The 16,930-nt window shown below is 40.5% G+C and overlaps 1 protein-coding gene across 1 annotated transcript; it reads right to left on the bottom strand.

Moving 5' to 3' along the window:
* Positions 1 to 246: 246 nt before the first annotated feature.
* Positions 247 to 12,189, bottom strand: C16H8orf88 (chromosome 16 C8orf88 homolog). The gene is made up of 6 exons (XM_087825143.1): positions 12,182 to 12,189; positions 7,592 to 7,690; positions 6,940 to 7,013; positions 4,933 to 5,008; positions 3,252 to 3,358; positions 247 to 682 (listed from the first exon to the last, which is right to left on the bottom strand). The coding sequence occupies exons 2-6, from the start codon at positions 7,662 to 7,664 to the stop codon at positions 641 to 643; spliced, it is 372 nt and encodes a 123-aa protein (XP_087681269.1). The 5' UTR covers positions 7,665 to 7,690; positions 12,182 to 12,189; the 3' UTR covers positions 247 to 640.
* Positions 12,190 to 16,930: the final 4,741 nt, after the last annotated feature.

Below are 16,930 nucleotides of genomic sequence, written 5' to 3'. Positions count from 1 at the left end.
CAGTGACACAAGTAGCAGCATTTTCACCTACAGTTTCATTCACTGCCACTGTTTCCAAGCTGTCCACCGTTTCTAGTAATTGTGAATCTTAATTTTATTAAAAACATGTATTTGAAAAGCCTATTAAAATATTTTCCCTGTATCACTGAGACTCTGCACTGAACACCTGACTTATCCTTAGCTCTGCAGAACCTGTCAGGTGCTGGTTGGACATCAGTGTGAAACAACCAGAAGCCACTTCAGCAACAAGACGTTATGTGCCATATGTGTATTGCAGCAAATACTTTATATTTGAGAATCTTTACAGCTTACATTTCCATTCCATTATTACAAGTGATGAAAAACAAAAAACTGAAAGTAGCATACAAATTATAGATACAGTCTTCCCAGGTCACTAACTGCATTTTGTCTGTGACTGCTTCTTCCCAGTTTGTTTAGGAAACTGCCTGAAAAGCTGAAAGTGATTAGAAAATTCTTTATAGTTTAAAATATCTCTCTCTCATTTTAGAAGAAACCAAATACCCAACCATCAAAATTAAAAATAAATTGAATTGTCACAGTCCATTACAGTTATTGTTAGTAGATCCACTTCATTTGCAGGTGTCCAAAACATAAAACAAATAATTCTTTATCTTCAAATTCATCTGTTCTTAAAGTGCTCCTTAAAACTTTGGTTGTCTTCCTGTAATACAGAAGAAAAAATTAATGAATACAGCTTTTACTAATTCGTTTATAAACCAAATACTGTGACCCTACTAAGTGTTTACAGATCTAAATGCATGGTACTACAGAAACTATTAAAGTAACTAGAATTTGTCAAATAACAAAACAATTCTTCTGTGTTTAAAAAAACATGTAATTCATTTTAAAATATATTAGATTGTATTCCAAACCTGCTGTTCTGTTCTTGTGGCACTTTAAAAAAAAGTTATTACTGAATATACCAAAATTTAACTCAATTCTAATGTATAAGAATTGTTCAGAGTAGTATGTCCAGCTTTTATCTACAACATGAAATATTAGAGGTGGAAAATCTACAACTGGAAAAGTAACTGTTTTATAAAACACTGAAGTTTCAGATTTATTCATACAGACCAAGGATCCATAGTTCCTAAGATCTCCAAATAGGTAGGAAAATTCAAGCATCATTATGTATTCCTGTGTGCAAGGTATTATGAAAAAAAAGTTTAAATTCCTGCTTTAATTTTAAAAATAAGAATTGGCTGGAGGTGTGCAAGCCAGGAATTTTAAATTAAGAAACATTGTATATTATGAGCAAGTTAAAGTTTTAGAAAATTGTAATTGAGGCTATGAAGTCTAAAGCATTAGAAATCCACAAAATGAAGAACATAGGAGCAGTCTGTACCTCAACATGAACTATTCTCAGCACACCAATATCTGAGCTCTTCTCAGTAGAAGCCCAGTTTCTCTTTTTCTTTCTTTCTTTCTTTCTTTCTTTCTTTCTTTCTTTCTTTCTTTCTTTCTTTCTTTCTTTCTTTCTTTCTTTCTTTCTTTCTTTCTTTCTTTCTTTCTTTCTTTTTCTCTCTCTCTCTCTCTCTCTCTCTCTCTCTCTCTCTCTCTCTCTTTCTCTTTCTCCTTTCTCTCTTCTCTCTCTCTTTCTTTCTCTCTTTCTTTCTCTCTTTCTTTCTTTCTCTTTCTTTCTTTCTCTCTCTCTCTCTCTCTCTTTCTCTTTCTCCTTTCTCTCTTCTCTCTCTCTTTCTCTCTCTTTCTTTCTTTCTTTCTTTCTTTCTTTCTTTCTTTCTTTCTTTCTTTCTTTCTTTCTTTCTTTCTTTCTTTCTTTTTCTTTTTCTTTCTTTCTTTCTTTCTTTCTTTCTTTCTTTCTTTCTTTCTTTCTTTCTTTCTTTCTTTCTCTCTTTCTTTCTCTCTTTCTTTCTCTCTTTCTTCCCCTTTCTTTCTTCCCCTTTCCTTTTCTTTCCTTTCCTTTCCTTTCCTTTCCTTTCCTTTCCTTTCCTTTCCTTTCCTTTCCTTTCCTTTCCTTTCCTTTCCTTTCCTTTCCTTTCCTTTCCTTTCCTTTCCTTTCCTTTCCTTTCCTTTCCTTTCCTTTCCTCTTTCTTTTCTTTCCTCCCTCCCTCCCTCCCTCCCTCCCTCCCTCCCTCCCTCCCTCCCTCCCTCCCTCCCTCCCTCCCTCCCTCCCCTCTCTCTCTCTCTTTCTTTTTTTACCATTATAGTGTTTGTGAAACTCAAAAGTCCTTTACTATGGAAGTAAAGACCATAGAAGATGAAAGTCAACATTTACTGAGTGCATAATAGGAGGTGAGCACCATGCCAAGCACTTTCAGACATTGTTGGGGCTTAATCCTAGTAAGTGGAGATCACCATCCGTATCTGCAACTGCAACACTGAGGCTCAGGGAGGTTAAATGACTTGTCTAAGTTTGAACAGGACACCACAGTAACCCAAGCCTGATGCCAGAACTCATGCCCTTCCCATCCATATTCTAAAAGATATGTTTATTTATTTTGTGGATTTATTTTGATTGAATCTGATGAAGTGACAGAGAAATATAAAATACTGAGAACAGACTAAATGAATAGAATAGAGGGCCCAGAAAGAGACCATATATATTGCCACAAAGATTGCAGAGGACTTACCCTCTCAATAAATATTGCAAGAAAGAAAAAAACACTTCTACCTCACATCATATACCCAAATCAATTCCAGATGGAAAAAAAAACCAACAGAACTTTTAGGAGAAAATACAGCATGCTCTTTTTATGACTTTTCTAGAGAAAAAATTTTCTTAAAATTATTTTATTCTATTTCTTGACTATAGTGGTAATTACTTACAGTAACTGGTTATATTATACACTTACATTTATGTACTTTTCTGCATTATGTTTAGCAATGAGAATAATTAAAATTGAGAGAGAAAATGAAAATATTAAAGGCAAACATTTTGGAATTAAAATTATACACAATTTAAAAACTACTCAGATGGGAGGGGGAGGGGAGCTGAGTGAAAAAAATGAAGGGATTTTTTGTGAAGGGAAAAGAATCCTCATAGACAAGACAACAGTGTGGTGATTATCAGAGGGGAAGGGAGGGGGTAGAAGAGGGTGAAGGGGCATAAATGGTGTCGGAAAGAGAACTGATTGGGCTGGTGAACACATAATATACAGAGAATGTATTACAGAACTGTACTCCTGAAACCTACATAATTTTATTAACCAATGTCACCCAATACATTTAAAAAAACCGCCAACTTCCAAAAACAAAAGAAAATGACCTACTGGCTTCTGAAGTACAATGGGATGATCAGGCAGAAAGTCTGGCTTTTTCCTGCAGATGGAAACACTTGAGAGCTTCAACAGGAAATCTCTGCTGTATTTAATTCTCTCTGTAGATATTACACATCAAGTGTAATGTTATAAAACACAGAACTCTCCCAGATCACTTTTCAGCTCAATGCTTTCTGGATGTCCCTTAATTGTGCATTGTTTTACAAAATAAGTAGTTACTATGCAAAAAAGCAGGGTGTGGGGGGAGCCTGCCTCCAATTTTCCTTTTATAAGAAAAGAAAGCCAAGTAACCAAGGAAACATGGACGACACAGACTGCTTCAGAGGTGGAGACACACAGCTTCTTTCATGTGACCCTGTGTTATGAAGTGTAACAGCAGTAACACCTACTGGGCAAGTCAGAGCCTGCCAAAATGGAACCCTAATAAGCCTATCTAATCTTTATGTTAATGTACTGGACATGTAATACAATCAAAATAAATTCAAGAAACATTTATTACACACCTACTGTTACCGTGGGCTGTGTTAGATAACGGTGAACAAAATCCAAGACAGGATCCATCCTTCAAGGGGAACAACTCAAGTATCTGCAAATTTCTCATCGGAAAGTATCACCAAGACAGACCTGGTCCAGAAACAGTGGAGCAGTATCTTCAAAGTGCCACCTGACACAGAGTTCCAACCCCCTTGGAATTTCCTAGGGGATAGAAATGTCTTATATTCTAACAGGGTGGCTCTTGGTGGGCTCCTGGATGGGGGCTGGCTGGTCACCAGAAAGACCGAGCCATGATTAGAACCTTCGAACCTTCAGCCCCTCCTCCCCATTCTGACAAAGGGAGAGGGGCTAGAAATAGCGTTAATGACTGATCATGCCTATATGATGAAGCCTCCATAAAATCCCCAAAATACAGGATGCGGTGAGCTTCCAGGTTGGTGAACACATGTATGTACCAGGAGGGTGGGGCATTGCAACTCCACAGTCGGGACCCTTCCAGACCCTCTTCTTTTGGCCGTTCAACTGTATCCTTTATCATATTATTATATAATAAACTGGCAAATGCGATTAAGTGTTTAAATCCTGTGAGCTCTTCTAGCAAATGACTGAATCCAAGGAGGGGGTCTTGAGAACCTACAATTTGTAGCCAAGGTAGATAAATGTTCTGGGTAATCTGGGGACTTACCACTTGCAAGTATTTTCAGAAGTGGAGGGTTCTTTTGTGGGACTAAGCCCTTCACCTGTGGCATCTATAGTTATTGTCAAGATTGGACTGAATTATAAGACACCCAGATGGTATGGCAAAAAATTGCTTGATATATGGGAAAACCACACATCTGCAACAGAAGTGAAGTGTGAGTACAGGAGAACATTGAGAGTAGAGAAACACAGGAGTGTAGTGTTTTCCCCTGCACACATCCAATGGGAAAAAACCTTCCAGAATGCCATGAAGTTCAAAATTTTACATGACAAAAGATACTGATATAAGTTAAGCCATTGTTGTTATGGTCTCACCTTTAGAGCAGTCAAACCTACAGCCTCACTAATATGGACAGAAATCAACCAAAAGAATATAATAAAAATTTTGTGTGCATAAGGTTTGGAGCTAAGGAAATATTAACTCCACATAAATGCTAACACTCTCTTTTGAAATCTGGGAATTATAATAAAAATTTACCTTTTTTAATTGGAGACTGATGTTGCTGTTGCTCACTGAGACCTTGAGAAAAGGCTTGCATTCCATTTGTCTTACACTGTTGAAAGAAGAAAATACACTTTTAAATTAAGGCATACAAATTTTATAAAACCCTTCTTCTACCATTCAAAAATATTCTCCTAAATAATCAAGGTATTACTTAAGGCATATTTTTTGGCTAAAGGATAAGCAATACCATAGGTATACTTATTAGATAAGCAACAAAACTATCTTTCAAAATATATTCACATATATCTATAGTTTTGTCATGATTATAATTATTTTTGAAAGGGAACATAAAACCGGAGATGAAGAAAATGATCCTAAAGATAAATAATTCTAAAGAATTAAAAAGAGATTTTAGCCCTGGCTGGGTGGCTCAGTTGGTTGGAGCCTTGTGCCATATACCTAAACGTTGTGGGTTCGATTCCCGGTTGGGGCCAGTATGGGAGGCAACCAATCAATGTTTCTCTCTCTCTCCCCTCCTTCCTCTCTCTCTAAAATCAATTAAAACATATCCTTGAGTGAGGATTAAAAGTGGATTTTAATTCACGAATACGTATTTATTCACAAAAGTCTGCAGTACTCCTACTAGAGTACTTATTTTTTTGATCTTATGTAAAGTAGACCCTTGATGTCAGTTCACAGGCATATAAACTGTCCACACACCACCTTAGCTGTGAGGGAAACAAGAACACACTGCTTCCCCTGACGAAGCAGAGAGAAGGCAGCGCTGGCAGAGGTCGGTGTCCTGACCGGGAGGCCTGAGCCAGCTTTTCAGATCTACTGCAGGACCATCTTTATTACGAGATGGGCAAATCTAATCTGATTAAAAAAAATTTTAATGTTAACTCCTCTTCTGATTACATACTCACCAAGAAATATTCAATTTAACTTTCCATATATCTCCCGAGAGAAGATAATATAAGAGTAGAACCAATAAGAGAACCTCAGAATACAAGGCAGCTATATTTGTCATTATAAAGTAATGGGTTTTCTGACTTATAAGTTAGTTTCACATACTTGGTCAGTACAATCTACCACTAAGAGATGATCTTCCTTTATGGTAACGGAAATGAATTTGCAAACAACAGGCTAGACACTGGACCATGGTAATTCCTGAAGGTAGGTTTCTTTGGAGACCTCTATCCTTAAAAATAAATATCTCTGCTCTATCAATCGCTGTATTAGTAAGTTGTATCCCATTCCTAAAATATCTCCAAATTCTACGATGATAACTCTGCCTAAAGTCAGAATATTAATTATATAACCCTATGACACAATGAGGAGTAATGCGGTAATTCTACATTACTGAGACCTCAGAATAAGTCATCAGAAAAAAATAAAATTTTAACAATGCCAAAGATTTGGTTTTACAAAGTTCTTATTGACTGCAAGATTTTATAAACTATAACAATCTACTTCTGGAAGCATCTAGATAAGAAACCGGTACAGTGGCTACTTCTAGTCAGAGGAAATAGATGAGCGGGGGATAGAGATTGGAGGGAAACTTTTCACTAAAGGCCATTCTGTCTGTTTTGAATTTTAACCTTTGTGATTATTTTAGTAAAAAAAAAAAAAGAATTTAAAAAATACAAACTTAAATTTAAAAAAAAAGTGGGTACAATGCTATTTATATAAAATTATTTTAAAAATTCTATTTGTTGTAGCAAAAGTACTGATATAATCATGGAAACAGTGACACTGAGGCAGCTCTCAGAGAAGGAAATGGGTTGGTGGAGGGATATATGGAGGCTTTAACTATAGCTGCGAGGTCCTTAAAATTTTCTAAAACAAATACAGCAAAATGTTTAGATTTGAAAATGCCAGGCAACAGATAGGAGTGCTTTACTCTTTTAAATATATGCTTGAAATACAGTTTTAAAAAGCATTTAAGCACTTAGCAAAGTAGCTGGCACATGACAGCCATCCGACACATGTTCCTTTCCGTCTGCAACCCTTCATGTTACTGTAATTTCTAAGACTCACTCGGCTAACTCCACCTTGTAAGTACTGAGTGCTGCATGGATATTCACTTTGGAAGTTGAAAGGGAATACTGCTCCTGTTAGGAGAGAAAATGAAAATGATTTAAATATCCATGTTTTCAATAAATGATATATCACCTAAAAACCTTAATTATCCAGGATATTCTAAGCACTGTTTTAAGGTGTTTCCTGATAGTTCACTTATTCAACACTATGACACGTCATCCACTGTGATAGGTATATAAGTGTGAAAGAGTTCAGAGATAAAAGAGTTCACAGTCTATTTTAAAGCACAAGCTCATAAGTAATGACAATAAAAAATAAGTTATATGAGATATGCAGTGATCACAATCACAGGGCACAATTTGAATTGAACCATTTTGCACAGAAGCCAGTTAACCATAAAAATTAGTCATAAAAAATACACAAAGCTGCTCTCACATCAGAGCTGTTATTCCTACCTTTGTGGGTCTGGAAGATGATTGAGAATCCTTCCCTTTGGTAATACTTTAAAATTCTTCTGAGGAGATCATCAGTTTTCATTATTTCTTTAATATCCACCATAAACAGTTACTTTATGTATAATTTAGTCTTTTAAATGCTTAGTACCCATTAACCAATTAATATTTAAAGATGTGCACCCAAGATTACTCACCAGAGGGAGAAGTCAGGTGACGAACAGGTCTTGCTGGTTGAAGCGATTTGCCAATTAATTTTTTGGTTTCCATTATCACAAAGACCGTGAGGTTCCATACTTTAGGAGGGAAATGGACACTTTTATCTTTTGGACAGATAACCAAGATGCTTTAACGTACATACAAGTAGCGACGACATTCATTTGAAGACAGCTATTTTATAAGTTAAGGTGAAAACACAGAGCAGCATTTCAAACAATATACAACAATTTTAGACCCCTTTACAGTATGTGTCACAACAGAACATTCCCTCTTTACAACATTTTTCTTCCTTAACTTCCCTCTTTTCTTTTGGTTTATTTACTATTTCTTTAATTGCCTCTCCTAGTTTCCTCAGCTGATTCCTCTTTACTCCAACGAAAGGAGAATTCTTCCAACTTTGGCTTTGGTTCTTTTAGCAACCTCACCTATTCTCATGATTGCAAATATCTACCTACATGATAAGTACATATTCAAGATCTATCCCTCTTTTAAATTCGTTCATTTTTCTAATTGTCCAAAGATATTTCCATTTATGTCTTATCACACACACCTCAAATTTAACATATCCCAAATCAAATTTATGACTTTGACTCCAAAGATGTCCCTCCTCCTATATTCCTTAAAGTCATCACCAACTCCCTCAGACCACTTTTGGTTAAAGACACTTTCGACTGGTCATTCTAATTTACAGCCCCCGCACCATAATCAGTCTCAAATTCCTGTCCACCGTACTTCCAAAATCGCTCTCAAGTCTATTCTCTTTACACTCACCACTATTCCTTCAGTTCCACAGTTCTTAATTCATCTCCCTAACCACCGTGTCTGACTGAAATACTCCCTCATCCTATGTTGCTGAGACACAGTGTCTATCAATTTTTCTAAAATTTAGCACAGTAAACCTATTACAGTCACACCTCCGAGATACGGCAGTTTCAATTCCAGACGACCAGGATAAAGTGAGAATTTTGGTAAAGCAGTGAATGAGTCCTAGTCTTTTTGCTGGTGGAGGGTCTTGCCTTCCATTTGTGAAAAACACTTGAGAAATGCAATAAAAGGAGGAATGCCTGAACATGCCTATTTGATTAGACTGAGTTAGCTGAAGCCAAAAAAACTAGACCTTATTTATCTTTGTATCCTAATACCTGCACCATAATTAGTTTTACTACATAAATCTATAAATTTATTTATTTATTTATTTTTATTTTTAAAAAATATATCTTTATTGATTTCAGAGAGAGGAAGGGAGAGGGAGAGAGAGAGATAGAAACATCAGCGACGAGAGAGTCATTGATCGGCTCCAGCCCGCAACCCGGGCATGTGCCCTGACCGGGAATCGAACCCTGATCGCCTGGATCCTAGGTCGATGCTCAACCACTGAGCCACGCCTGGCTGGGCTACATAAATCTATAAATTTAAATACCTCAAATATGACTAAAATCTTTTGATGCCTGACTGGGATATAGGTTTTCAAATTGTGATGCCTATCAAGACAACGTCAAAGGTAAAAGTCCACCTGACTTCACACTGGCTCATCCAGAAACAATCATAGCCATGTGCTTGTAAGCCGATCAGCCTAGCATTGGGTTAATAACTGCCTTTTGGCTCCAAAGAAATGCTTTCGTATATTTTTAAGTGGCTTTGGACGTAATTCAAATGTTAAAATCATAAATTTATAAACAACCTCTCAAAGTTACCAATGATAAATAAGTGCAAAATAGTTAATTTTTCCCTGAAGTTTAGAGTAAACAAGCCAGTCAGTACTCCAAGTTAATATGACTATATTAACTATCTAGCTTCGTATGTAATGTGTCTGTTAACTGGTATTTCACCATGGCTATTAATAACCTTCAAAACAAAGCTATTGTTGTCTGTATTTGCTGGCAAAACAACTTTGGTATAACAGGAAACAAAAACAAGTTATGAACATATGTAGCAAAAAGTATTTCAAATATTTATTGAATATTTTCTATGTGGAAGGAAATACTTAAAGTGAGGACCAAAAAGCAATCTAATATTGCATAATTTAATGTTCATCCTAGACATTTTAGTTGGGACCCTAATACTACTCTGTAGTAATGTTCCATCCTGTTTCCCATATGAAACAGATGAATCAGAACACAACAGGGTACTCTGACACACGCTGTCCTGGTTCTCATGGCTCAGCTGAAACTGAGTTGGTAGGTTGTCAAGTCTTTTTCAGTTGGCTTAGCAATGCAAATCCATAGTATTCAAACGAAGGACTGTCAGAAGTTGGGGAATTACAGAGCTATTAATATAATTTTACAACACACATAAATAAACAAAAAATAAAAGAACTTTTAGTACCACCTACCCTTTCAATTTGTAGTAGGAAAAGGCTCCAGACATAGACATCCACAACAGTTAAGGAAATTAGAAAAGATGGTGCCATAGATATGCTGACATTTATGGGGCACAGTTTAGGGTGCACACTGCATAAGAGTATGATATCTTACACAGTGTTATTAATGGAAAAAGCAAGTATTTATAAGTAATTCTTTTTTAAAAAAATATATCTTTATTGAGTTCAGAGAGAGGAAAGGAGAGGGAGAGGGAGAGAAACATCAATGATGAGAGAGTCATTGATCGAGCCCACAACCCGGGCATGTGCCATGACCAGGAATGGAACCCCCATCGCCTGGCTCCTAGGTCAACGCGCAACCGCTGAGCCACGCCCTGGACGGGCAAGTAATTCCTATTGTAAAAGTGATCCACAGGATCGTAATCTATGAAGGACAGGACTCCACAAACCAAAGCCTAGTTCTCAGCTTACGTTAAAAATAATAAAGACTTAACTGAACTACGAAGTCAGTACATAAAATAACTTCAGCTTTAAGCTCTGGGGCCTGCTCCACTCACTGAATGCAGAGTTCCAAAAGTTTCTTGAGACTGGAGGGTAGGCATTGAAATCAAGTTAACAAAGGACAACAGTTGCAAAAGAAACAGAATCTACCTACAACATCAGGCGTGGAGTAGTGAAGCTCATAACGTTCGTTCACAGGTGGGGCAAAAGTAGCTTTACAGTTGTGAGTAGAGGAAACAGTTTATTCTTGTATTATTACTTATTGTATTATTTTCCATACCAACTGTAAACCTGCTTTTGCCCCACCCTGTATAGTACTCTTTTTAGATTAAAATCCCGGTTTTTGAGGTTAGCATGTTATTACATGCTAAATGTTTTACATATTATTATCTCTAAGTTTGAGCTATACAGTAAGTGTTATAGAAAATCATTACTTCACAGAAGACTCAGAAAAATAAGCCACACGCTCAAGTTCACCTAGTTAATAACTGGTACAAACGCCCCCCAGCCCTGGCCGGGGTGCACCGGTTAGAGCTTGTCCGCATCAGCCCCGGTTGCGCCCCGGGCAGGGCGCGGCAGGAATGGGGGGGGGGCGCGGGCACAGCCGGACAGCAAAGTGGGCCCCTGCCCCCCGTCCGTCTAAAACCCAATCCATAGGTCTTTAAATGAAAGAAATAGGCCGAGATCAATGAAAAGACCAGGCTTTCCGACGTCATGTTTGTGTCCCACATAGCCAATTACGACGTAATCTTTTCCACCGCAGAACAGCACTTTTGCCAAGGCAGGGTCCCCGGGCTGGCAGCAGCAGCGGGCAGCCTCCGGCCGGGCGCCGCCGCACAGCCCATGGCAAAGCCGCTGGACCCTGCGGCGAGAAACGCGGCGCGGGCGCGGGGGTGGGGGTGGGGGCGCGGGGGTGGGGGGCGCCGCACCCACACTCGGAGGAGAAAAGTAACGTAACAACGCGGGGGTAAAGGGCAAACGCCCTCGACGGGTGGGGAAGGCGTCCATCAGGCCGCCGCGCTCTGGCAAAGCCGAAATCAGAGCGCCCCGAAGTCCTAGCCGGGCGTGTCCACGGCCTCCCCCGTTTCACGCCTCGTTTCAACGACCAAAAGCCTCCTCTGTGCAGCCTTTCAGTTCAACACGGGGAACACTCGGGCGGCCTTCCCACCGCAGGGCCCGCCCTTGGACACCTTCCGCGGCCGCTGCACCGCCACTTAGGACCCTCCGCGGCCCGCACGAGTGTCCTGCGCGCAGGTCCTCCCGCCCCGAACCGTTCCGCCGCGTCTGTGAACTGACCATACATGGCTCTTGGTTCTGGTTTTCTTCCTAGTTGAATATAACTTCAGCTAAGTAGTTATTAGTTTGTTATTTTATTAGTAACAAAAACAACAATAATGTAAAAAAACCACTTTTTCCCAAAATCAGTAACGACGCCGCCAGGGTACCGGCGACGAAAAGTGGCTCCTCCCCCACCCCTGGGACCCGTCGGGGGCGCGGGCTCCCTACTTCAGGGCGCTTGCTTTTTTAGGGCTGTTTCCACGGCCCTTCGGGGGGACTGGGCGGAGGGTGCCTTGGCGCTCACGTCCCCGTCCTTCCAACCCCTCCTTCCAACGGGCTCCCTCCCTCCGCCTCCACCACCCCGTCTCCCTCCTCCCCTCAGCATCCGGGGTCCCGCAGCGCAAACCGCGCCCACCCGCCCCGACGTGGCCCGGCCTCCCCCCGAGCGCGGCTGGCCCCCGACACCTACCGCCTCCACGTCCGGGCGGACTCGGCCAGCAGTGTCGCTGCGCTCAGCCCGCCGCGGCCGCCGAGAGCACCGCTGCCGTCGGGGAACGGCCTCCGCAGGGCGTCCGCTCGAGTCGGTGCGGAGGGCGGCGGGGGAGACACGGGGCGGGGCCGAGGGCACCTGGGGCCGGAGGGCTCGAGGGCGGGGCCGAGGGCAGCTGGAAGGACGCGGGGCGGGGTTGTGGGCGGGGCCGAGGGTGAGGCTTGTGGGTAGGGCCAGCGGCGGCTTGGTGGGCCAGGGGGCGGGGCCAGGACGGCTGGGAGGGGCCAGGGGCGGGGCGGGGCCAGGGCTTCTGGGAGGGGCCAGGGGCGGGGCGGGGCCAGCGGCGGCTTGGTGGGCCAGGGGGCGGGGCGGGGCCAGGACGGCTGGGAGGGGCCAGGGGCGGGGCGGGGCCAGGGCTGCTGGGAGGGGCCAGGGGCGGGGCGGGACCACGGCTGCTGGGAGGGGCCAGGGGCGGGGCGGGGCCAGGGCTTCTGGGAGGGGCCAGGGGCGGGGCGGGGCCAGCGGCGGCTTGGTGGGCCAGGGGGCGGGGCGGGGCCAGGACGGCTGGGAGGGGCCAGGGCGCTGGGAGAGCGCGGAGCCCTGTCCGAGGTGCTGACAGTCTCGCAGGGCACCGGGCGAGTCCCCAGGAACTGTCTGCGGGGCTCCAGGCGTGGCCCTGCCCGTGGCCTGGCCCTGTCTGTGAACGGTTCCTGCTGTGAGAGCTGTGGCCCCGCCCAGAGTCCAGTGGGGCTGGGATGAGGGCCTACAGGAGTGACTCCTGGGTGCGATTTCTTTGTCACCCAGATTGTGGTCCTGGGAGGAACAAAACTAGTCGACCCAACTCTGTCCGAATCGAACCCTTAATCTTCAGGCTTTTCCTTTGCAGGTTTATTCCAGAACCGGGGACAGTTATGGGGACAGATCTGGGGCCACAGGACAGGGCTGACTGCCCAGGATTCTGCCAGGCGGTTCACTGCAGGAAGGGGGTGAAGGGAGACGGCTTCCGGTGGGCATGAAACAGGACAGGTGACTCAAATCACATTTCGAACCTTTACAGGTTGGTTTTGTTTCTGTCTGTCTTTTAACATTTGAAAGGTCACCCTGATAGCAGTACGAAAGGTAGGTTTCTGGAGACGGCATAGTGACATTCAACCGGATGCAGAAAGGCCTCCTTGGAGGGGTTTGTAATAGTTGCAGGAAGGAATCGGGTCTGGGAAAGTTGGGAAGTGGAATCAATGGAGTTTGGGGACGGTGGATGGAAGGGGTGAATGAGAGAACCAGGGTGACTCCTGGGTGCCTGACTTAGGACAGCAGGTGAGTGAGCAGCTGATGGTGACAAGTAGGGGGTGCAAGAACAACAGGTTTGGGGAAGGAAATAGGAGTTCGGTTTGGGACTTGTAAATATGACATTATAATAGGATATTTAAAAAGTTGATGTCTGAACAGCCATTTTATGTATAAGCACCGAAAATATACACTAGGCATGTGAAACATATACATACATGTACATGTCACAGGTATATTATAGATAAACTGAAACGTTTGGAAAGAGTTGCTGATTAAGAAGACTTCACGTTCTACTGGGAGAAGATGCCATCTAGGACTTTCACAGCTAGAGTGGTGAAGTCTGCGCTGGCTTCAAAGGATAGGCTGACTCTCTTGTTAGGGGCTTAGATAGCTGGTGACTGAGTTGAAGACACTGTCATTTACTATTCTGAAAATCCTAGGGTCTTGAAGAATTGTGCTAAATGCCCTCTGCCTTTGCTCTATAAATGGAGCATGAAAGCCTGGATGATAGCACACCTGTTGTAACTAACATGGTTTACTGAAAAGTGGCATCCACTGTTGAGACTACTACTCAGAATAAAAGATTTCTTTCAGAATATCACTGCTCACTGATAATGTGCATGGTCACCCGAGAGCTCTGATGGCGACATACAAGCTCCATGTTGTTGTCATGCCTGCTAACACAGCATCCATTCTTCAGCCCATGGATCCAGGAGTACTTTTGACTTTCAAGTCTTATTATTTATGAAACATATTTTGTAAGGCTACAGCTGCCTTAGATAGTGATTCCTCTTATTGATCTGGACAAAGTAAATTGAAATCCTTCTGGAAAGGATCCACCATTCTAGACGCCATAAAGAACATTCATGATTCATGGGAAGAGGTCAACATACCAACATTAAGAGAGTTTGGAAGAAATTGATTCCAACCCTCATGGATGACTTTAAGGGGTTCAAGACCTTCGTGGAGGAAGTAACTGCAGTTGTGGAAACAGCAAGAGAACTGGAATTAGAGCCTGAAGATGGGACTGAATAGCAGCAATCTCACGATAAAAGTTTAATCAATGAGGAGTTGCGTCTGATGAAGCTGTGAAAATTGCTGAAATCACAACAAAGGGTTTAGAATATTACGTAAACTTAAATGATAAAGCTGCAACAGGGTTTGAGAGAATTTACTCCAAGTTTGAAAGAAGTTCTGTGGGCAAAATGCTATCAAATAGCATCGTATGCTACAGAGAAATCACTCATGAAAGTAAGAGCCAATAGATGTGGCAAACTTTAGTGTTGTGGTATTTTAAGAAATTGCCACAGCTGACCCGGTCTTCAGAACCACCACCCTGATCAGTCAGCAGCCATCAACATCACGGCAAAGACCATCAACAAAATGATTAGGACTCGCTGAAGGCTCAGATAATGATCAGCATTTTTTAGCAATAAAGAATTTTTAAATAAGATATGTATACTGTTTATTGGACACAATGCTATTGTGCACTTACTACACTATAGTATAGCATAAACATAACTTTTATATGCATTGGGAAAACAAAAAAATTGAGTGACTTGCTTTATTGTGATATTCATTTTATTGCAGTGATCCAGAACCAAACCCACAATATCCCCAAGGTATGCCTATAAAAGTTTTTAAAAAGCCATTTGTCTTCTATTACTCAGAGATAACCACTCTTAACAGTTTAGTGTTCAATTTTCCCTAGTTTTTAAAACATACACATAAAATCATTTTCAAAATGTGGATCATACTCTACGTATTGATTTTTAATCTCATTGTCACACAATATTTTGTGAACCATTTTCAATTCAACAGATGAGGAATATAATAATTTTTAATGATTGTCTATTATGTCATACTGAGTATACCATTTCATCTATACTCATGTTATTGAATGTTTGGACTTTTTCCTTTTTTAAATTCCCATTGTAAACAAAAATGTGACAAACATCACTGTCCATACACATTTGTTCTCTTATCCATAACACTTTTGAGATAAATTCCTAGAGACAGAATTACTACAGCAAAGAACATGTATGTGTGTATTTTCCCACATACTCAACATTAAGGGATATAATCACTCTTTCATTCTTTGTTAATATGGTAGGTAAAAATAGTATCTTTTTGTTTTTCCATTCTTTAATGATTAGCAAATTGAAAAAAAAAGTTCATGTTTATTACTTACTAAATTCCTTCTTTTGTGAATTGCTTTTTCATGCTCTTAGTCCCTCCTCATATTAAAAAGGTTAACTCTTTCTACTATCTTGAAAATGTCTCCACCAGTTTGTCTTTTGGCTCTGCTTGTGATTTTTTTCATATGAAATGTTTTTTTCTTTTAATCATACAATTGGTCCTCTCTTACATGATTTCTGCTTTAGGGTTTCACTTAACACAAAATTATATAAATATTTACCTATGCATTCTGTAACAAACTGTAAAGTCCAGACCCAAGACCATATAAAAATGTAACATACCAGTTTACTCAGTCATTTATTCATTGATGTAGCACACATCTACTGAGCACATATACATTAGGCACTGCTCTAGATGCTGGGGTACAACACCAGAGTTTCTGCTATCACAGATTTATTCTCCAAAAGGAAGGTAATTATGCAGCTTATACAGGGTGGGGCTCAAGTAGGTTTACAGTTTTGAGTACATGAAACACAGAGTTTATTCTTGTATTATTATTTATCAGTTATTGTATTATTTTCCGTACAAACAACTATAAACCTACTTGTGTCCCACTCTTTAATTTGAGATTTCCAATAAATAAGAAAAGAATGGATTATTCAATATATAATGCTGTTACAACTAGTTAACCAATAAGAAAAGAAATAACTATTACATACCTTACATAAAGTATATTACAAATATGTGAAATTTATACTTTTAAAATGAAAATACTAGAAAAATAAGTGATTATTATATAATATATGTTCTTAAACATGAAAGTTTCAGAATAAGATCTGAAGGCGATTTTGGAAATTACGTCATTTTTTTAAATGGAATATAACAAGGTGATCTTTGAATGATAATCTTTATTAGTGTATTTTCAAAGGTACATATAATCCTGGGCTACTGCATATATATATAGTTCTCACTTACTCTTTGAAGTTTACATGTATTTTCTTCCCAACTGATGAGTACATTTTTGTACTAATTGGGAACATAAATAAATTAAAATATTGCTCTTATCCCCTAAATACCCAGTTAATTTACTCAGATCATCCCATTTTCTAATTCTACATGAAGGGCTTTAGAACATTGTTTTTCAACTAAGCAATTTGTTTTTCAAAATTGCAAAGATGGGCAGTGTCAGACATGATTCCTTACATCCTAGTGAATTCTTTGAAAACTATTTTGTTGTTTTTTGTTTGTAATCTATTTTTATGAATAAATTTGTAATTATCTGACCAGCTACATTTGAGAAGA

This window comes from Miniopterus natalensis, chromosome 16 (genome assembly GCF_054644295.1).
Source record: "Miniopterus natalensis isolate mMinNat1 chromosome 16, mMinNat1.hap1, whole genome shotgun sequence".
Lineage (NCBI taxonomy): Eukaryota > Metazoa > Chordata > Mammalia > Chiroptera > Miniopteridae > Miniopterus > Miniopterus natalensis.
Note: the sequence above shows the minus strand (reverse complement) of the source record. Positions and strands in the feature narration are given on the sequence as shown.